The sequence below is a fragment of the Dryas octopetala genome, chromosome 8 (assembly GCF_963921425.1).
Source record: "Dryas octopetala chromosome 8, drDryOcto1.1, whole genome shotgun sequence".
Classification (NCBI taxonomy): Eukaryota; Viridiplantae; Streptophyta; class Magnoliopsida; order Rosales; family Rosaceae; genus Dryas; species Dryas octopetala.
Genome location: NC_141373.1, coordinates 9,941,246 through 9,962,666, shown reverse-complemented (window position 1 = coordinate 9,962,666; position 21,421 = coordinate 9,941,246). Strand labels below are relative to the sequence as shown.

The 21,421-nt window shown below is 37.2% G+C and overlaps 3 protein-coding genes across 3 annotated transcripts; 1 reads left to right on the top strand and 2 right to left on the bottom strand.

Moving 5' to 3' along the window:
• The first annotated feature begins 159 nt into the window (after positions 1–159).
• LOC147277041 (NAP1-related protein 2-like) lies at positions 160–3,980 on the top strand. The gene is made up of 10 exons (XM_086254618.1): positions 160–468; positions 1,207–1,329; positions 1,440–1,490; positions 1,598–1,669; positions 1,826–1,939; positions 2,047–2,108; positions 2,495–2,552; positions 2,842–2,898; positions 3,261–3,305; positions 3,810–3,980. Exons 1-10 carry the CDS (start codon positions 337–339, stop codon positions 3,840–3,842), a joined length of 747 nt encoding a protein of 248 aa, XP_086110744.1. The 5' UTR covers positions 160–336; the 3' UTR covers positions 3,843–3,980.
• A 947-nt stretch (positions 3,981–4,927) lies between these two features.
• On the bottom strand, positions 4,928–13,785 carry LOC147277040 (thyroid adenoma-associated-like protein). Its single transcript, XM_086254613.1, has 4 exons — positions 10,406–13,785; positions 9,942–10,213; positions 8,445–9,041; positions 4,928–7,481 (listed from the first exon to the last, which is right to left on the bottom strand). The coding sequence occupies exons 1-4, from the start codon at positions 13,751–13,753 to the stop codon at positions 5,048–5,050; spliced, it is 6,651 nt and encodes a 2,216-aa protein (XP_086110739.1). The 5' UTR covers positions 13,754–13,785; the 3' UTR covers positions 4,928–5,047.
• A 1,918-nt stretch (positions 13,786–15,703) lies between these two features.
• Positions 15,704–19,995, bottom strand: LOC147277039 (cullin-3A-like). Its single transcript, XM_086255324.1, has 2 exons — positions 19,532–19,995; positions 15,704–17,969 (listed from the first exon to the last, which is right to left on the bottom strand). Exons 1-2 carry the CDS (start codon positions 19,690–19,692, stop codon positions 15,929–15,931), a joined length of 2,202 nt encoding a protein of 733 aa, XP_086111450.1. The 5' UTR covers positions 19,693–19,995; the 3' UTR covers positions 15,704–15,928.
• Between the last annotated feature and the right edge of the window lie 1,426 nt (positions 19,996–21,421).

Here is a 21,421-nt window from a genome sequence, read left to right as displayed (position 1 = left end):
AAATATCCCAAAACATAAACCCTAGAAGCAGGCCCAAACCGGAGGCCTTCCTCTTTCTCTTTGCGACTCGAGCCCAACAGGGCCGGGTCCACTTAGAGCGAGGGTCCCACACACACATACTCACTCCTTCTCCCTCGTATAAATACGCGATAGGCTGGTAGCAACCAACAGCTTCCACTTCGAAACCCCGAAGCCGATCTTCTCTGTTTACCCAAAAGCATATATATATATATATATATACATACACAGTTGTTGTAAAACCCTAGCTGAGTTTTCCTCACTTTCCGGAGAGTAATTAGGGTTTCCTTTCCCGAGAAAACTAGGTTCGTTTCCAAAATGGTGGCGGACAAGGGGAAGAAGGCAAAGGCCACTGAGAGAGGTCCGGAGGAGGACGAAACTGATCACATTGATAGTGAGCTCGTGCTTTCCATCGAGAAGTTGCAGGAGGTTCAAGACGACCTCGAGAAGGTTCTGTAACCTCCCTTTCCCTCTCTGTGTTTCGCATATATGTCTGTATGTACAATGTATATGCCCAAGTGTTTGTATATCACTATTGTAGCTTTCAATTTCGCTTTTCTTTTTTCTTTTTTTTCTGAAATTTGATATGGCTGGGTTTGTTGGTGTTGGTATCCGAATTTTAGTTTGTATTTTTTTTTTTCTGTATTTGAGAAAATGTAATTTAATGCAGTATCATATACCTATTTAGCTAATCGAATAAAGATTTTGGAACTTGGGTTTTTCAAGGTTTGGGAATTAAAAGGAGGACCTTCTTTATTCATTTGAGAATCTATTTATGATATTTGGGTTAGTTGTGACAACTTATTCTTTCTTTTCAATTTTTGTAAAAAGGAATTATTACTCATAAGATTTGAGTGTCTTATTTCCTTTTTCTTCAGCTTTGCTAGAATCAATCTATAAAGCTGGGTATTGTTTGGACTAGTAGCATATATAATTTGCAGAAAAATGAAGTTGGTAACTTGGTAACGCTATAAGGTAATTTGTGATAAAAGGTTATGACAGAACATTAATAGGAGAATTCAAATATTATTGGAATGGGATGTCCAAATATGGCCCTATGTATTAAGTTGATTTTATTATTCATTTTTCTGTGCTTATTTCAAAATAGTTGTTCATTGGATATCAACTTGAGATTTATTATTGGTATATAATTCTGATGAAGTTTGAAATTGTATTGGCACACAACAGGTTAATGAAGAAGCGAGTGACAAAGTGTTGGAAGTTGAGCAGAAGTATAATGACATACGCAGGCCCGTCTATATGAAACGGAATGAGATTATAAAAACCATTCCTGACTTCTGGCTAACTGCTGTTAGTTATCCATCTCTTTTTGAAATCTTTTTTTTTTTTTGAAATGTTTAATGATTGATTGAGAATTTGTGCGAGTTATATTATAACTTTTGCTTTATTGCTCCACGCAGATCTTGAGCCATCCTGCACTTTGTGATCTTTTGAACACAGAAGACCAGAAGGTCGGACAAATAATTCGATAATGACCCAAAATTTATTGTGTTAATTCTGTCAGATGACTGGAATTGAATAGTTGTGAATTTACTATTTCTTTTCTTTTCTTCCATAGATCTTCAAGTATTTAAATTCTCTTGATGTGGAGGACTTTAAAGATCTCAAGTCAGGGTATTCTATCACATTTGTAAGCTTGTTCTTCTTCTTTAGTTGACCTTAGTCATTCACATAATATTATTTTTCCTCTTCTCATGCTGGCTGTTTTATTTATTGTCTTTTTGGATTTTTTTTCTTATATATTCTGCCCTTTTTCTCTAATAGTGTTTGAATTCCTCTATTTCAGAATTTTAACGACAATCCTTATTTTAAAGATACAAAGCTGACTAAAACCTTCACATTCTTTGATGACGGGACAAATAAAATTACTGGTACAACCATCGAATGGAAGGAAGGCATGGTATTCACAACACTCTTGCACCTTTGGTCCTTGTCATCGTTTTTTTTTTCACATTGTTTTATCTTTTTTCTCTTTTCATAAAATTTACTGAATTGCAAATGGTGAAGGGTGTTGCAAATGGAGTTAATCACGAGAAAAAAGGAAACAAACGACCACCTGCCGAGGAGAGGTTCTATTCTTTTCATCCTATGTGCCTATTTGTATCTAATTTAGTTCAAGTTGGCTGGGGTTGAAGGGTTTATGAGCTATTAAGATCTTTAGTTGCTTGGCATAAAGTGTGAGTCTATCAGTTTTTGTACAACTGAACCAAGAAATAAAAGATTGTAGACTCTGTTCACATTTTTCCTACATTAAGAGATAAGACTATAAATTCCATATAGTGCTAAGCTCTCTTTTGCCATGTATATATTAAGTAAGCAACGTGTGTGATTGATCCATTAAGTTTGTTTTGAACAAAAATGTTTGAACTAATTTGCTTATTCTTGTTTCTTGTTTACAATGTATTTTTGTAGTTCATGCTCTTTGATTCACCTATCAATAATTTGATAATTGCAGTTTCTTCAGTTGGTTTAGTGAAACTGAACAGAAAGATATAGCTGAGATTCAGGATGAGGTAACTTCTGTTTTTGTGTATATCTATTCACTGAGGTATGGTTGCATGTATATATGCATGCTAATTTTGCATATGTAAAATGCTTCTTTCTAAAAGGAAAGAAAAGAAAATCCATCAGTGATCTCAAAAGTAATCAATAGTATTTTTATGCCCTATCGGTGGTTTTTAGTTATAATCCTTTAAGATTTAACTGTAGTCAATTCTACTGGGTTTCAATTGAAGTTATATGAATCAGCTTTCATTTTCTTCTTACTCTTTATTTCTGCATCTTTTTACTGTGAAATTGCAGGTGGCAGAGATTATTAAGGATGACTTATGGCCCAATCCTCTAAAGTTTTTCAATAATGTAATCTTTTCTTATCATGTGTGTGTGTGTGTGTGTTTTAAAGTACCTTTCAACTGCTTTTTCCTTTTTTATTTAAATGTGGACTTAGGAAAGATTTCTAGATTTTTTATTAAGGCTTTTGGGACAAATGGGATGGCATCTCGTCTCCTCGTCATTAGTATGGGTCGGAGGGTGAGGTCTTAATGTCTTATGTCCAAGATCTATTGGGAGTGTGAGCCTATTTACCAAGAACAAAAAAAAAAAAACATGAAGATTTTGAGATTTAAAGTTTCCCTTTTCAATCTAAGGAGACATCTCTATTTTTCCCCGGGGGAATCCTAACCTTGGCAGGCAATGGGTAACTTTTGAATTTGTTGTTTCAGGAGGCTGATGAAGAGGATTCTGAAGGTGATGAAGATGATGACGAGGTAACGTGGATGAAATTACATTACATATGCATTCATTTTCTTCTTCTCTAACTCTAATAAATAAAAAATATATTCTTCTTCTCTAATATATGTTGTAATTGGACCAGTTGGTGCTGCAAAGGTTGTAAAGATTTGTGATGCTCTCACTTTTTTTTAGACGCACGCCTATACACATTATATATGTTGTATTCTTTTGTGGTAAAAGGTTGCACGGTGAAGATAGTTTGAGTTGTACACAATTGCTCATCTCTACATAATAGAGTTATTGGTCTTTCATTACATAGTGGCATGCAACATGTTACGAAATAAATTGTTTATGTTGTACTTTTTGAGTTTTACTTCTCAATTCTTGATTGCAACCAACTAATCCCAGCACCTCAATTTAGTTCTGCTTTTTCAGTTGACATTATTTATATTATGTTCAATCTAGGCCGAGTTGACCTCCTTGAATAATTCCAATTGATTTTAATGACTGTCCTGACAACTTCTGATGTGCATGCACAGGAGAATGGTGAGGATGATGACGGAGAAGATTAATAGTGGCGAGGACATGGTGGGGGAAATGGGGTCTACCAACCCCTATAGTTTTTTTTTTTTTTAATTTATAAGGAAGTTGATAAATATTGTACAAAGTTTGCTAAATTTGTTTTGATATCAGGTTGATCATTTTGAGTTCTTTATCTCTTTTATCCATTTTTAAAAAATAAAATAAAAATTCTCTTTTTTGCCCATCTTTATTGGCAATGATCACTTTGTCCATTAAAAAATGTATATGGATTTATTGAAAGTGACATATATTTCACAAAATCCATGGTCTCCTCCTCAATGGCAGCGAACCCAATCTTTCAGTTTTACAAGCAGATGAACAAATCACGTTTCAATAATGATATCAATGAACATTCTTTCTATACCAAAAAAAAAAATCCTAGTGCATCTTCGGTCTAGTGGGTTTTATGAGAAACACAAAATCCTCTCATGTTTTTCCTCTAGTGGAATTCTCACAATTTAAAATTTCCATCCTAAAATCTTATCAACAAAATTACAAAATGCTTCGACAAAGAAAACCTAGAAGATGAGCCCTGCACTCCTGCAGTGCAGAGAAGCCATTAAGACTTGAGAGACATTGCTATATATATAAAAATAAAAATAAAAAAACTAGACCTCCTTATCTATAATTTGTATTGTTCATTTAATGGTTGTGTTTATAGAAAGGCCAGCACTCTTATTTCATGTGGAGGGGAAGCATAGACATTCTTTTGATGTACGAGTGTTAACCACGATAGCATGAAATATAGTCAGTAGTTTCAATGTGTTATGCTGCGACCGTGTTTGGTTTTAGTTAATGTAGGATTGCATGCAAGAAAAGTGGATCTTGAATGCACTCAGAATTTGAATGGACACAGAAATTTGTGACGAACAGGTTTTGGTTCAATTCAGAGTTTTACTATTTGTTTGGCGGGAGTACACTCCTTTGAATCTCATAAAGCTCCAACAGAAATGTAGCTTTTGCATTAGGAAAGTTGACATGTAGTAATGTAGAGCTTAATTCTTGTATGTTCAGCTGACCTGTATAGTACATTCCCCAGAAAAAAGGGAAAAAGAAATAAATAAAGAAAGAAGGAGAAAAAGAACAGTTAATTCCCTTGATATTCTCCAAAACCTTGTATGAGTGAACAATATATGTTTCTGATAGGACCTTTGAGTGAACAATGTGAATCACAGGTATTATACAAATCAGATCTTTAACTAAGAAGAAAATGGGGGTTGAATCCATCCCAAATTGCATAATCTACTCTCATTTTGGATATCAAGACGTCACTGGTCAAACCAATAACATCTTCATGAGATTTAACTATTAACAAATACAGGTTAGAAATCAAAGGGTTCCTCAGAAATGGATTGATAGCTCTGGCGAGTTCAACAACATCAAACAGTAGATGCATATTATCTTCAGTGTTCCCATTCAATATGCAGTTTGAGAGGGCATGAAAGGCAAGCAAATTGGCATACAGTGGCAGAAATGCATCCTTATGGTTGCCCGCTCCACCAACCCAATCGGCTCCACCTAGTTTCCCAATGCGGTCCTTGGCAAATGACATCAACTGGCGGGAAAATCTGAGTCTCCAATCTTGTAAATAATCCCTAAACTGCCATTTGTCCAGAACGTTGGCCGCCCAAGATTTTGTTATTGGAAGCTTCACCAATTGAGAACAACAAATTTGACAGATCAACAGCTTTTCCTCGTGATGATTATCAATTTCCTTATCAAATACCTGTCTCACAAGATCTCCTTTGGACACCTCATAACTTGCTGCACTCAGTATCCAGCGTAAAAGATAATCCAAATACCCAATCCAGTGGCCAAAGATGGAAGATAGATGCTCAAAACTCGATCCTATCACTTTCTCCACTTGAGTTGGAACTACTCCAGTAAGAGAGCTTCCAGATCTTTTGCAAGTAAAACACCCTTGAATACCCATGGAAAGCCTCTGTCTAATCCCATCATCCTCATCCTCCAGCAGCTTGATACATGTGAACCATATATCTAGTGTTTGATGAGCATATATATTAACAGCTTCTTTTGGTTCAAAATAAGAGCATGGATTTTCAGAAGGGATTTGGTTATTGAACACAGTAGAACCAATAAGCTCAGCTTGCTCCAGCAAACCAGATGCTATGATAGACTCTGCCACTGCCTTGCGCATGTTTACTGGCTCAGACGAAGCACTATGTTTCATAATAATGTTGGTGAAAAAGGAAATTTTGCTATAAAGTTGGGCCAATTTTTCTAACTGGTCAGACTCACTCATCCTTGCATCAGAGAGAACAGAAGTTGTAAATAAACCTGCAAACCTCTTTATGCAGATTCCCATGCAGCAGATGAGTGTTTCTCGAGTTTTTGCATGTCTTGTGAGCTTGTACAAGGAAACCAACTTATCCCAAAGCAAAAACACAGAATCACATTCCATACCACCAACGTAAATTGTTTCAGTGCATTTTTCATCCTTAATCTTCTGAAACTGCAGTGCATTCCAAGTGAATAGAATCCTGAGAATGTAATATGAGCATCTGTGATTCTTCTCCACATCTAAGAGATCAACCAATGATGTTTGGAGGTTAGTTCTGATCCACTGCTGAATAATTCTAATCTCACTGATGTGATCATGGGAATCACTACCAGATTCTGTTGATTTTAGGAATTTCAGCAGCCACTTCAATGTTGCAAGTCGAACTTCATATTCTGAATCTGACAGAGAGTGGACCACCCTTTCCTGGAGTCCCGCAAAAGTGTTCTTTGTTTCAGGTATCTTCAAAATTCTTGAATCAATCTGAGAACATCTCTGCGGCATCTGAAAAGTCTCTTCAGCCATTTCCTCAGATGGTTGAAACACGCAACTGAAATAGGACACTGCTGCTTGTTGACGAAGTTCTGCTATTGTTGGATCATAATATGGATGCCTGTAAGAAGCTTCTACATCCAAACATTCTGTAGATAACTCCAACAGTAGGTTGCAGATAGCATAAAATTTTTTGCTCATATGGCACGTCCTTGCAATACTGAGCATGTGATCCAGCAGCTTTAAGAAAGAGGCATTGAGGATTGGACAAGGGCAACAACTGGGCTTTGCAATCCATGAATGCGATAAAAGAGCTTGAAATAAGTCACCTAGAATCTGATCTTTCTTTGAGAAGTCAGCCAGATTTCTACAGTTTGTATCCAAGAGAGAACTTAACTGCAATAGAATTCCATGAATCCAATTAGATGAACTCTGTTGTCTTCTTTCGGTTTTGTGAAGTAATAGGGATGACTCAGGAGTCATCGTGGCTTGGTTATCTATGCTAGGCAACTCGGATACAATATTGAGGAGAACAGTTGGCAACTTCTCATTAGATACAAGGCCTGTTAAAGCTCTAGATGCAAGAACACGGACTCTTAAATTGCTTTGGGTTGAGCACCTTCTAATGAATGGCATGTACAGAAAAGGATCCAGGTCATCTCCAGTCTCACTTGCGATTGTTGAGGGCTTCAGCCTGGATAACAGAATCAACACAGGGCACAAGCTTGGGTGCACAACATTTTTCAGGTTGGATTCAGATGGTCCAGATGGCCTATCCCCAAGCAACTCAGTTGCAGCTTTCAGTTCCTTGAATAGAAATGAATGTAATGAGGGATACCTACATGGAAAAAGACATTTTGCTTTAAGTGTTACTCAGGAAAACCTAATATAATCTCAGTGCATTCAGAAAGAACCCATGATAACAAGAATGTTAGAAAAGTAAAGCCCAAATGATGAAGCCATCCTACTTATAGCTAGGGCAGCTTAAACCATTATCCAGAAACCATATTCTTAAGTCCAAATTTTAAAAAGGTCCAAGGTTTTTATTTCAATCGAAAAATAGAATACTCAGACAATGCATTCCTAGTATATAGTATAGCATTTGTCCACTACCACTGTGCTTGGACCCCACAAGCATTTTAAAGGGCTAAACTTGCAAGCTTTAGTTTAGACCCTTTCTTTGTTTCTGTCTTTTTTTTTTTTTTTCTTTTTATAACTGCTTTAGTTTAGACCTTATAAAAGCAAACTGGAAAATTTTAACAAATAAGACAGTGAAAAGAGGAAACGATTCTGCCCTCTCTTAACATGAATTTATTTATATGTCAACTGTGCAACTTTAGACTCGTACATAATTTTTCATCATTAGCCATATATCAGAGACCACAACAGAAAGGAGTAAGGTGTGTTAATAAAAGTGAACCAATAAAGTGTACACAAAGCATACTGGTCCAAACTTCTCCACTTTATCACGAATAATGCATTAGTCATTCTCAAGAACAGCAATTCACATATTAGAAAAAAGCAGAAACAGAATGATGCCCCTCCTAGCATGTTTCCCAAGTATCAAAAGCAACTTTCACAACATAGTGGTCCTTAAAATTCTGTTTTAGTCAACCTGGAGAGGAACTCAAATTAGAGGCCTTGTGGGGATTAAAAATTAAACTTTGACCTCAATTATGTGAAATTTTATACTTTCATGGATGGGTTGATCAATGCATATATTTCTGAAAAGTATATAAAAATTTGGAGACCATGAAAGACAAAAAAAATATATTGAATTCATTAGTCACGGAATCCATACCTACGAAAAAATTCGACCCCAGTTAGTGCCCGCCTTGCCGACTCTCGCTTCTGGACATTAAGGAATCCAATCATGCGACGCACTAAAGCAGTGTATGCCAGACAAGCACTGTTCCGAACCTCCCAGTAGGGAGAAGAAAAGGAGCGAATTGAAACAATCATGGCCTCAGCAGAAAAACCTGATGTATCAGTGGCCAGGTTGGTGTCATTGAAAGTGGCTCTGAGGACATTGAATGCATGTACCGTAGGAATGACACCCTCATCACGGATCTTTGAAACCTTGTCACTAATATTTATCTCTGATGGCAGTGCAGACTCACAAATTTTGTCTGACTTTGTTGAAGAAAATTTACACAGGTCACCATTAGAGCCGTTGGTTTCAACTTGGTCCAGAAAAGATGCATTAGCAACATCAATTAGCCACCGTAAGGCCCGTGGGAGAAGTTTTTTAGGTGAACCTTCTGGCTCTGAGAGAAATAGAGCTATAAATGCAGCAGGAATACCAGCACTTCTCCTTAACAAGTCATCCACTATTTGACCCTTGGCCACAGTTCTTTCCATAAGTTGCTCCATCCAGGATTCTGTTAACTTACAAAGTCTGAATAGGCAAAACCATCTTAGAAAATGGACTCATCATAAGAAACAATCTCCAGAATGCAGTTGAACGAGTTAACATCAGGCATATACAACAGTAGTTTCTTATAGACAGGAAGAAATTAACAGCACCTAGTTGGTCTTATAAGAAATTGAAAATTTACCCCATCAATTAAAACTAAAGTACCACATCCAAAAGAATATAGCCACTTTTGAAGTGTTTTATAATTTGTAATGCAAAAAACAGGAAGGGTTTCTGGGATATTTTATGAACTATGATTGCATCTATCATGAACTACGCAATCCATGCTGTACTTTATCAAAAAAAATTCAGAAGTTTTGTGCGTCAGCATATGCATATAGTGTTGCCTTTTCTTTTCTTTTCTTTTCTTTTCTATTCTTTCTTTTTTAGAAGTTCATGTAATGTCGCACTCATATCCATGCTAGCAAGCTTTTCAGCCAACCCTTGGTTTTCACTGGTCTATGGCAGTTCCCAGTCATTTCGTAAGTCTTAGACAGGACAATTTTGTAATATGCTGATTTTGTACCAAAATATATTGCTAACTAAATAGTATTTACTAATTTAACCTAGTTGACTTTGATTATTCCTCTTCTTTTATGGCCATTGCACGCCTCATTAAATTTTAGTTCAACATTTAGATATTCAGCTTTCAATTACTCCTTAGGAGCATACATAAACTATGGGGCTGCATTATTTCTTTTGTCTCATATCTTTTGTGACAAGCAATCTTCTGAATGGTGATGACATAATTCAATGAATAAAAGTCATGATATACATGAAAATCTTATACTAAAGTAGCTTTCTTGAAGACAACATAATAAAATAGTATATAATATTAGAATGTACCAACTGGAAAAAAGTTAGAATGAAACAGAAACATACCGAGGATCATTTGAACAAAGTAAACGGTTGCAAAGAGCTGTAAATCCAGCCCTTGTTTTATCAATTGCCCCATTATGCTTCATCTTCAGAAGGACTTCCAAGAAGTGATTCCCAATTGTTTCAAGTTGTTTCAAATCAAGCATTGCATCCGAAACAATCATAATTGAAACATCAGAAGCACAAGAAGAGGTGCCTTCTGAATCAAATGATTCTGAGCAAGGACTACTTGGTAAAGGAATCTTTCTTATGATAGTTCCCAAAAGAAGACTTACCTGAAAATTAAGGCATAATTAACCATTAAATACATGGTCCTCATTGATGTACGAAATTTGCCAAACCTGTCCTTGACAGTACAACTACATACTACAGTTTCATATATCCTAGGTATTTGATGGTTTAATTATATACCTTCAACTACAAATGCATTCCAATGAAAAACTACAAGCAGACAACAATTCAAATACCTCTTTCATTGCAAGCCAGCAACCAACCATTACATTCTGTTCGGATTGCCTGTTATTCTGTACAAGTTTGGGGTTCCTATCTTCATGCTCCAGCAGAGATGTTTTCACCTCCACCTCATCTGGAACCTCCAATAAGAAAGAATCATCATCATCAACCATCCCATCCATGTCCTCAGGAAGATACCAAGCATCTGCAGAGACCACACAAAGTGCCATAGAAGTTATTCGCATCACGAGCTCCATGAGCTTCTCTAATGAATGTCTCATCTCTGAGATACTAGACAGTCCTAAATCAGAGTTGAAGTCCAATTCCTCAAAAGCATATCGTAGTGTGAGTAATACCCCATGAACAAAGCTGTTCTTGCATGCTTCAGAAAGATCCCTCTCCCCTTCCACTACGGAAACATCCAACCAATCAATCAATGATCTTAAATATTCCATTACAGGGTGTCTAGAATTATAGGTCTGATGATCCCCGTTTTCCAATCCAGACTGTGAACAAAGACACGCTACATTAACTGAAGTTCTGACTGTCCATCCTAGCTGTAAGACATACTTCCTGAAAATTAGCCTTAAAGTCAGAGCTCCAGCATCACTTTCTCTCACACGTGGACTGCAAACTAATTTCTGAGCCCATAAAATCACATTCTGGACCATATCTTCATCTGAAATTCCAGGAAGTGGGGTTGGAAAATGTAACAATATGCGAAAAGAACTCTCTCTCAGCCTGTCCCAACTATCAATTATAGATCCAACTAACAACAAAGTTGAATCAGGTAGAGTGATTCCTTTATTATAAGGATAGAGACGGCATTCAATAGAAAAAGAACCATATTTTTCTTGAGTAGCAGGCACGATAGACCAAACATTAAGCATTATTAGAATGAGCTCCATGGCCATTATTTTTCTCTTATAAGGGGCAGAAGGATAGCAAGAGAAAAATAGAAATGAACTTAACCACCTCATGAAATGAAAAAGTTCACTTGCTCTGTTAGCTTCAGTATGCTCACTTCCATTTGACAGACACTTTTCATTGTTGTTATTCTCAAGAGGTTGCCAGCTTCCCTGCTTGAATTGTCTCTCCAGGGCTGTTCGAACCCGAGAAAAAAACTTTCTAAACAAGCTACTCCACTTCATTTGGAAACCTGTAGAGGGACACCTCATGTTCAATGGCACTGCTTCCTTTAACAACATAAGTTCTAAATGGGAAGGCAAACTAGCTGTCTTGGCATTCAAGAAAAGAGACTCTGCAGCTTCCACACGTAATGACTCATCAACATGGGTCAATGCCAGCACTAGCCACTCGACAACAACTTCAACCTTTATCCCCTTGATACAAACAACAGCAATTTGATCAGGGAAATCTTTTTCCAGTCCACCCAATTTCTGACATACTGCAGAATCGTTGCACCAATCAATGTCCCCGTCAATCAAAGCAAGAAAACGAGATACCTTGAGCAGTGAAACTAAGATGGCCACTTTCTGTTCAACTCTGAGTTCCATGTTTGCATGGCAGAGCTCAGGATATAACAATTGATTTTCACCCTTACTTGGACCAACTGAAATAAAAGCAAGCATAGAAAATATACTGTCCTCGTCCACTTCAAGTAAAATTGGCAGAGCATAAGTGTTCAAATTAGAGCGCAGCTTTGAAACCCCAGAAGCAAGTCCATATAAAAACGGGGGCAAACAATGCCCTCTGTACAGTGCATAACCACCTTCAATACCATCACTGCTCCAACACTCGTCACGCAAGTGCTCAAGTAAACACTTCAAAAATGATGTGACAGCACAGCACACATCATCATCAATGTACGCATGTACAGTCTCAAACAGCAGGTCAGGACTCATATCCAACATAGTTTTTGCGCCCAATCTCTTGGTTAGTGAAATTAAAGGAACATATCTCCCCTTGCAGCGAGGACCCAGACGAAGAAGATCTGAAGCAATATGTTGCAAGAATGACTTTATTCTCTCACTGCCTTCTGACCAACGAAGGGTGGATCGAATGTCTAGGAAGAGATCAAAAATGAGATGAACTTGTTTGACTGTTTGACTTAAAGGATCTTCCAAATTATTCCATACAATTTTCAATATCCGGGCTCCCATTTCCACAGGTATTGGATCATAATGCTCGGATGGGGTGGTAAGATTAGCTAGCATTGAGGTTTTTATCTGTTGCAAACAAATCTGCAACACAGTTAACGCATGAAAGTTAAAATGGCTATCAGTAGGGTTCTCACAGTAGCTACATAACTCGGGCAAAATTCCATCATAGAGTATAGTCTTAACACAACTGCCACCATTTATTTGACCCACATAGCCATTCGAATTACCCCTTGACATATCAAAAGGGGTGTTAAGCACTGTCCTTGAAACCGCTGTAAGAATCCCTCTTATCAAGCAAAGTCTACTCAAGTCAGATAATTTACGTATTTCAGTGTATAGATCCCCTCTATAAGGAACTTTGGCAATATTAGCATCCAAACCACTACAATCAATTCGATCAAATATACCTTCAATTATAAACAAGCCGAGCTCTTCAACACTGAGACACACTTGCAGTGCTGCACAAAAGCTCACGCCAGCAGCCACGAAACAGTCCCTCGAAAAAGCAACCGACTTCAAAATGCTTAAAACGACAGTCATACTCATCTCCAAAACATTCAACTGACCACCATCAAAACCATTCCCAGAACCAGTAAATTCCTTGAATTGAGAAGGGAAACGCTGAAGCAAATAATACAAACAAGACAAAGCCTCTTGACATTGTTCCAAAACGATTGGCGAAGGCCGAGCGCACGCTTTAGTCTCCGAAAGCAGACCACTCAAGCTAACAACAATATCCGAAGCAATCAAAATCGAGCATTCTTCGACAACATCAACTAAAAACCCCAACTTAGGCATACCCAGTACCGATAACGCCGAGCGGGACACGCAGAACCGCTTCCCTTTGCCACCACCATAGTCTTTGCAAAGCTTACGGAAGCATTGGCAAATCAGAGACTGAAAGTTACGAGCTTTTGCCAAAACAGAGACGATGGTTTTGTGCAAAGGCAGTGAATTTTCCAGAAACAGAAGCTCCAAGTAAAAGGGTGCGGCTTGGGAGACTAAAGCTTCGTCCCCATTAGCGAGTAAGTCTCCGAAAGCCGAACCGAGGCTCTTTGTGTGGCTCAGTTGGGCATATGTGGAATTTAGAGAGATTAGTTCTTTCAGTAATGAAAAGAATGTTGAGTGCGATACTTGTAGTGGCAGTGAGTTCAAGGACTCGGTGTAGGAGGTGGGGAAAACGACTGTGTTGTAAGTGTAACGATGGCGGTGCTGTATGGCACGCCATTTCGAGGACATGGTTGAGAAGTTCGAGCTTCAGAGCCTGAAGCTGGTTGTTGGTTACAACTTAGAAGTTGGAAACTCAGAACCAGCAGCAGTTAGGGCAACGTCAGATTGGAGAAACTATGCAAATCTAATTGGGCCAGTCTTAGCCCAAATGACCCAATAAGAAATTGGGTTGGGCCATAACTTCAAGTTTTGCTTTTGGGGCCCAAAACTAATAAACACAGGTTTGTACATTTTTGAGTCTGTAGAGTCGGTTGCATTTTGTCAGTATGCCTGTACATGTTTGGTTGGTGGCATGCAAATTTTGCTCCCTGAGGCAATGCATGAATGAAACATGTTTATTGTGTCAGACTGAAATCCGACCATGCTTTGTTATAAATACATGGTTGCTCTTCAGACCCTGCACTCACTCAAAATGAAGAGGTTGTAGATGAGAATTAGAGGGGACTAAACAAATTAATCTCTCAATAAGAAGTGTCCACTTTGTTTAGTTTTCTCCAATATCTCACCTTCAATCTCTAAATTATAAATTCTTCATTACTGTTTTAAAAGCCATAAATGAGAATTGGAGGTAACTAAACAAATTAATCTCTCAATGGGAACTTCATAATTTGTTTAATTTCCTCCAATATCTTATCTCCGACATTTAAACCCGAAGTCAATGTTATATCTCCATTTAAAAGCCCTATGTGATGTTGGAGGTAACCAAACAAATTGGCATCAGATTGATTACACAATTTGTTTGATTCCCTCCACCATCTCATCCTGGCATTTAATCCTGAATTCAACATTATTTTTCCATTTAAAAGTCGTATTTGAGGGTTGGAGGGCACCAAACAAATTGGCATAAGAATTATCACGCAATTTATTTGGTTTCCTCCAACATCTCATCTCCAACTTCTAGAGTTCACTCCCAAAAAAGCTTCAAATCCGTTATTTGTAAATAGTTGGTGTTCAACTGTTGTACGAGGCTTCTAATCTTTTTTTCAGTTTGTGCAGTATTTTTCTTAAATTGTTCTTAGCTGAATCAGTTTCTTTTTCTTGGAATGAATATTTATGATCCATGAAAAGAAAAATAAAGAATTTGTTGGTGAAATTACCATTTGCCAACAGAGAATAATTGCAATAATATTCATTTTATCAGAGGAAAGAAACTGTTTCAGCTACAACTAATTGCCAAAAAAAAAAACCCCTCATACTACATCTGAACACCAAGTACAGATAACAACATATTTGAACATGGATTAACCCGACAAGATCAGAGAAAACTATACCCAATTTTGGGTTTCCATGAAGTGTTTTGATCTAAAGGCTCTGATGTGGTTGGTGTATGTATTGTGTTTGTTTATACTGGTGATCTTCAGAGTTTTCAATTTTCTGTATTTTGTAGTCTTTTAGTCAATGCTGGTCTCTATGTCGTTTTAGTTGGCTTCTAGCTTCAGCTGGTGTTGAGCTGTGCACTGAATGTTTGCTGGGATCCTTCATACTTTGTCAATTAATCAAAGAAAGATTTAATATAATAAAATTGCAATTAGGAAGATAAAAGTTTGGCAGCTGATTATCATGATAATCGAGAATTCCAGTCTAATTACATTGATGATTGATATATTATTCACTATTCCCCTATTTTGAAAGTTCCCATTTACTTATAAATAAAATTTTTTTAAAAAAAATTAAGTGAAAAAACCAAGAATGCGACCTCACCCAGTCAAGAATTCAAGAAAACTGAAAAAAAACATGACCATGCGACCTGACCCAGGCGTAACCCAGCCAAATACTTCAACTAGTTTCCAAGTAATTCTATTCTATAAACTTCAAAGCTTCACGAGCCAAGCTTAAAAGTTAAAACCAAGCCCATGTAGGCCCCAACGTTTGTGAAACGAAGTCCTGACAATTAAGTTTTATAAACCCTGCATTGTCATTGGGGTTTAAATACTGGGTATCAAAATTAGACATACGTACGAGGCAGATTGATTCCTTCCAATACATTTCAGTCATCCCACTCTGAAAAGTTTAATAAAAGAGAGAAAAGACTTAAAGCAACAAAGAGGCATTCATTGAACTCCATTGGAACCCACCCAAAGCCTGTTACGATTCAAGAACAATATTCCAACTAACCAAATGTAGGATAAATCGTGAATGCTTGTGCCAAATGCCATGATAAAATAAACCAACCATAGTGTTTCTTCAAGCAAGGTACCTGTACAATTTTCTATCTGTTTTATCCCTCTCCAAGAACTCCCGCTCAATGAGGGACTCGATCCGTTTCTTTATTACAACAGGGTTGGGCAAGAATCGCGCTTGCAGCTGTTTCGTGACCTCAGCAACAATATTATTGTGATCCAGTACCCTCCTTGACTTCATGATCCTCACAATTGCTGCCTCAATCTGGGGCTTCCTGTCTTCCTCTACTCTCTGCCGGGTTTCTTGAGTTTCTGGTTCAGATTCCCTTTGTGCAACCACAGTACCTATCTTTACCTTGAAGAACTTGCTTGTGAACTTGTCATTAAAGAAGAAGGCATCATCCTCAGCTATGTCCTTGCTCATAGGCTCCTTCCGAAGAACATTCTTTCCCTTAACACACGCCAGAGACTGCAGGCACCTCTTCAAGTCAGAAGCTGGTATCTCTGTAGCCTGCTCAATTTCCTTATAGGTCAACCGGTCAGCATTGTTGAATAGCATCAGCACACACATCTGGTACGTGGAAACATTAAGCTCATGCTTCTGGCCCTTTCCAAAATTCATTTTCAAATCAGCAGTGCCCATATTCGTTTGCCAGGACAATCTACGCCCAGTATGGGTGCCAAGATAATAACTCTTAAACTTCTCACATACCCACAAAATTTCTGCTGGAAGGTTGCATGTGGCACTTGGCTGAGTAGGCCATGAACCTGTCGTGAGGACCTGGACTGCTAGCGTTGGGCTATCACCTAACTGAGGACCAACTGTTGAGTAGAAACCCTGCATTGTATCATGAGAGGTCTTCATATCAGTGAACATACCCTCCAATTTAGAAGTAAATTGATATCCACACTCTGTTTTGAGCTTAACAATCAGACTTCTTTCTGCATCATCAGAAACAGTTTTCCCAGAAAGAAGCCTCTTTGCCAAGTGTTGCTTGTAATACTTTTCAAACACATCTTTCTCTTGAAGATAACGGAAAAGCATCATGACCTTGTCCAGTACAACCTCTACATCCTCCTCACTAACCCCCCTTAGCCCTTTCCGAAGATTGTCATCCACAAACAGAGAAATAAATTCAGGGGACCGGGCATTCAAATTAATGAAGTATTCAAAAGAGGAATTTAAAGCATTCTGGAATGTTTTGTCATTGTTAAATGCCGAACTGATAATTTTGTCATATTTATCCTTCAAATCCAGGAGACGTTGTACGAAGTCTACAGGATCCCTTAACCTTTCTGGGTCAGTAACTAGCTGCTTACCAGTATCTCTGATGTAAGAAGTCATGACATCTCTTACTAATACAAGTCCATTCTGCACCCTGCGAAATAAGGTATACATTCTTCCCAAGTCCTCATATTTGTCATCCACAAGCATATTAACTAAACCTGAGCTCTCCATATGAACTAGTCTGTTCATGTGATTTTCAATCATCTCCTTTTCCACCACATTAGTTATCTTAGCTTCACTTCTAGTATCCAAATAATGGGACACTCTCTCCATTTCTTCATTTAGGCGTCTCTCAGCCTTCTTTAAATAGTTCCCGCAATCACATGACTCTATGAACTCTTGAGACTCACAGCGGTAAAAATCAGCTGAAACCTCAAGAAAATGCTTCTCAAAGTCTTCTTGGTAAACAGAAGAGCCCAAGTCCATTAACATTTTTATGATATTCCTCATTAATCCTCTGTTAATTACTTCACCACTTCTTTCTCTATGCACTAGCTCAAGAAGCGTATCCAAAAGCCTAGACTGGGTTTTTCTAGAGTGGATGACAACATCCCTCCACAGGTTCAACCCAAGCTCATGAACAGGGGTTTTGTGGGTGCTTGGAATGAAAGTCCTATCCATGTACATCAATATGTCTCGAATCATCTGCAACGCCTTGTTATGATCCCCCCATTTCCTGTTCAGCTCTTCCAAAAACAACTCTCCCTGAGTAACTTCAATCGATTGAGATATTTCTTTTAAATGATAAGTCATGGTTTTCACCAGACCAGAGTAGAGTTTCTCCCCAAATTTGTGCAGCACCATGTTGTAAGCATTCCTGAATGCATGACAGATGGTTAAACATCAGAAGAGTAATGTTTCAAGATGTGAAAGAAACAGTAATTATAAAGCAAGACCCAAAGCACTTGCAAGTTAACTTGCAACAATTAGATATAATAAATTGTTGAAAATGAATTCCAAGCACATTCTCCCTTGCAAACAAGCTGACTTGATTACGACAGTCAGCTATGAACTCCAAAGTTTTAAAATTATAATCACAAGATTTTGTTAGTATGAACACAGAATAGAAAGACATCAGATAAATGGCTAAAATTTAGATAGTAATATAACTCATAACCCATTGGACAAGACACACAAGGTAAAACTTTTTCTTAGTTAAATCATTGGCTCTAAGCCTCTAACATCAAACATGAGAATTTTGACAATTAAGCCTCAAAGTATAAGGGCACCTACCATTTGGGACGAGTGGTCAGGCTATTAGGTCGCCCATGAGTTGCACAAACTTATAAATAATCTTTGTTTGTTTTTTCTTTCTCAAATATGCTCATTTTTTAAAATTCATCTGCTCTAGTTTCCCACTCACCCCACATGGTTACTATATCAAAAATAAGTAGAAGCTCACTGAGAGATTGTGGAAAAGGAAAATATATATTATGTGTGTGTTAGTAACTGGGTGAGAAAGAGAGAGAGAGAGAATCCTCCCTCCTCAATAAGTAACACTCTTACTCTGCAAAGCTCTCTCAAGATATCGAAATCATGTCAAGGTATGAAAACTATAGGCCTTGCAAAAAGGGCAGAAAATAAGGTCCAAATTTGTCCTGACCAACATATGGGTCAGGACCATTCCAAAATTATGAAAATGAAAAACCCTTATATAACTACAACAAGAACAGATAAACAGAAAAATGACAGGAAACTCACCCAAGTGAAGAAAGAGAATAAGATGAAAGTTCAGAAAGAAAAATGGGTGAGAGATAACAATCAATGCAATGGAAGGAAATAGATGAGACAATAGCAATATTCTCAAGCATGAATAACCCAAAGTCTAGAGCAAACAGATATGGACAAAATAGAAAGGATGCGGCCTAGAGATGATACAAAGATCTCCTAGTACCATAGCAATCAACTCCAATCCCGATCGTCTATGCCTACACTCTCTAAGATATTCCCACTCTTTAGATAGCCTAGAATCATGCACTTTCCAACTATAAGCGCCCACACTACCCTCTCACCTACTAATGGGCAATAGGCAACAAATTTAAAGTTAACAAAGGGATGAAAAAGACCATCAGACATCAGTTAGACCTAAATCAGCATATAATCCACAAGATGGATAATGGAAAATCACAAAGGTGAAAAAGCAAACATGCATAACAAAAAATCCAAAATAGTCCGACAGTAAGAGAATCAGACTACAAACTATAACTGGGGCAGACCCATTAAAGCCTAATAATGCTCAGAAATAAGGTTATCTACACATTTCCAAGACACCCAAAAAGAAAGTGACCTCCAAATTAGTATAAAACTTTCAATACCCAATAATAGATTATACATATGTGCGTGTGTTTTTGTGTTACATGTAAGCTAAGAGTAGCAAACCTATAAAGCTCTTCGAAGCTAAGCCCGCTTGCGTTGTGATTATAAATTTCGTGAATCGCGTGCTCCAGGATCTTCCATGTCTTCTCTGCGTATTTCGGATCAACCACGACCCGGTGCTTGAAAGCCTCAATTTGGAAGTTTCTCTTCTTCTGAGCACTCATCTCCTCAAATTTCACTTACCACGAGCCTTAAATCCAATCCTCAGTTTGAATCGAACTACCCTAAAACCCGATTGAGATTGGATGATTTGGGTTCGTCAAGCAAACCCTAGCTGTTGACCCGAATTGAGCAGATGAGCAACGAAACAAGAGCATGAGAAAGAGGTTTTGGAGTTTTAAGGGGTTTGAGCTGAAGAAATTGAAGAAATTAGGGTTTTCGATTGCAGAGGGGAGTGAAATAGCGGGTAAATAAAGGAGAAATTGAGGATGATGATGGCGGAGACAAGGATAGAGAGAGAGAGAGAGAGAGAGAGAGAGAGAGAGAGAGAGAGAGAGAGAGAAACGTCCACGCCTGTATTTTAATTCTTTAAATAATATTAAGGCCAAATGACACTAAATTTGCACTTTGGTCATATTCTTTTAATCATGTATTTTCAAATTTCAATACAATAATAATTAAGTCAAAATTATTAATCTCGTTTAAATTAATAATGAAAAATCGAAGTGCATTGCACGTGAGTGATATTTCAGACATCTTACTCTATATGGATGCCTATATAAGCTCAAATCCGCTCTCATACACAACTAGTAAAGAAAAATAACAAGTTTTAACGTCAAACTAAATATGTTAAATAACGAGAAATGACTTAAATAGGCTTCTAAGTAAACTCAAATATTTGAAATGTCACTCATGTGCGAAGCACGTGCTTCCATATCAAATTTTTCGCCAACAATTTAAACGATGTTAAGTATTTATACTTAATTGCTATCATATAAAAAGTATTTAATCAAAATTGCCAAAAATAAAAATACATAACTAAAATAAAAATTTCGTGAAAGTATAAGGATCAAAAGTGTCATTTGACCTAATATTAATAAATCACTCTTCTAAGTCCTTTCATTATTATTTTTCCATAATACACTTTTTTCTTTTTTTTAGCTCTTGTTGATTTGAAAGCATTGAGACAAATACCACCCAACCTCCACCCCCACCTCCTCTTGGAAAAATTATTTTGCATAATCGATACATTGCCGCATAATAATCTAAATGATTCCTTATTGGTGTTCTTTTTTTTATAGGAAATTTTGTTAATAGGATGAGTTATCTCTTTTTCTTCTATTTTGGTAGAAAAATTGAACTCTAATCAAATCCTAAGACTCATAAATTACGACAAGTAAAATATTAATATCCAAATTTAATACACAAATTTAGAATCCCTAAAATTTTATTCTTATAATTTTATTTGAGGGAACAAATCCCTTCTCATCATCCTAACTCATTATCCTAACCACCCTCACCACTTTAACTAATCCCCATAACTTACTTTATAACCCTCCTTTGCATCACTTTTGTTCAATCTTTCTCACACTAATTTATTTACTTTTATCATACTAATTTTATAGTTTGTTACTTTACAAGAAAAATAAAGGGTATAGAGATAAAATTTATAATTTACCTATAACTAAGGGTGGACACGAGTCGGTTTGGTTCGGTTTAGCCCTCAAATCGTAGACCAAACCAATGCCTTCGGGTTGGTGATTTTTCAAACCAAACCAAACCAATTAAATTCGAGTTGGGTTGGTCGGTTTGGGCATGTCTCAAAATACAATTAAAATTTAGGCCCAAATTAGAAATGAATGAAACTCACTTTAAGTTATAAAATTAATGTCTCTATTTTCTACATATGAACCCAATTCAGTGCATGTCTGCTTTTACAGTGGAACAATTACA

Bases quoted from the DNA above. Each gene is read 5' to 3' on its own strand.
- LOC147277041 (XM_086254618.1), top strand. From the start codon at position 337: ATGGTGGCGGACAAGGGGAAGAAGGCAAAGGCCACTGAGAGAGGTCCG. The intron at 1,670-1,825 runs GTAAGCTTGTTC...CCTCTATTTCAG, and splicing joins CAGGGTATTCTATCACATTT to AATTTTAACGACAATCCTTA. The intron at 2,553-2,841 runs GTAACTTCTGTT...GTGAAATTGCAG, and splicing joins TAGCTGAGATTCAGGATGAG to GTGGCAGAGATTATTAAGGA.
- LOC147277040 (XM_086254613.1), bottom strand. From the start codon at position 13,753: ATGTCCTCGAAATGGCGTGCCATACAGCACCGCCATCGTTACACTTAC. The intron at 10,214-10,405 runs GTATTTGAATTG...CTTAATTTTCAG, and splicing joins GCTGGCTTGCAATGAAAGAG to GTAAGTCTTCTTTTGGGAAC. The intron at 9,042-9,941 runs GTATGTTTCTGT...TTGCCTATTCAG, and splicing joins CTTTGTTCAAATGATCCTCG to ACTTTGTAAGTTAACAGAAT.
- LOC147277039 (XM_086255324.1), bottom strand. From the start codon at position 19,692: ATGAGTGCTCAGAAGAAGAGAAACTTCCAAATTGAGGCTTTCAAGCAC. The intron at 17,970-19,531 runs GTTTGCTACTCT...TCATGCATTCAG, and splicing joins AGCTTCGAAGAGCTTTATAG to GAATGCTTACAACATGGTGC.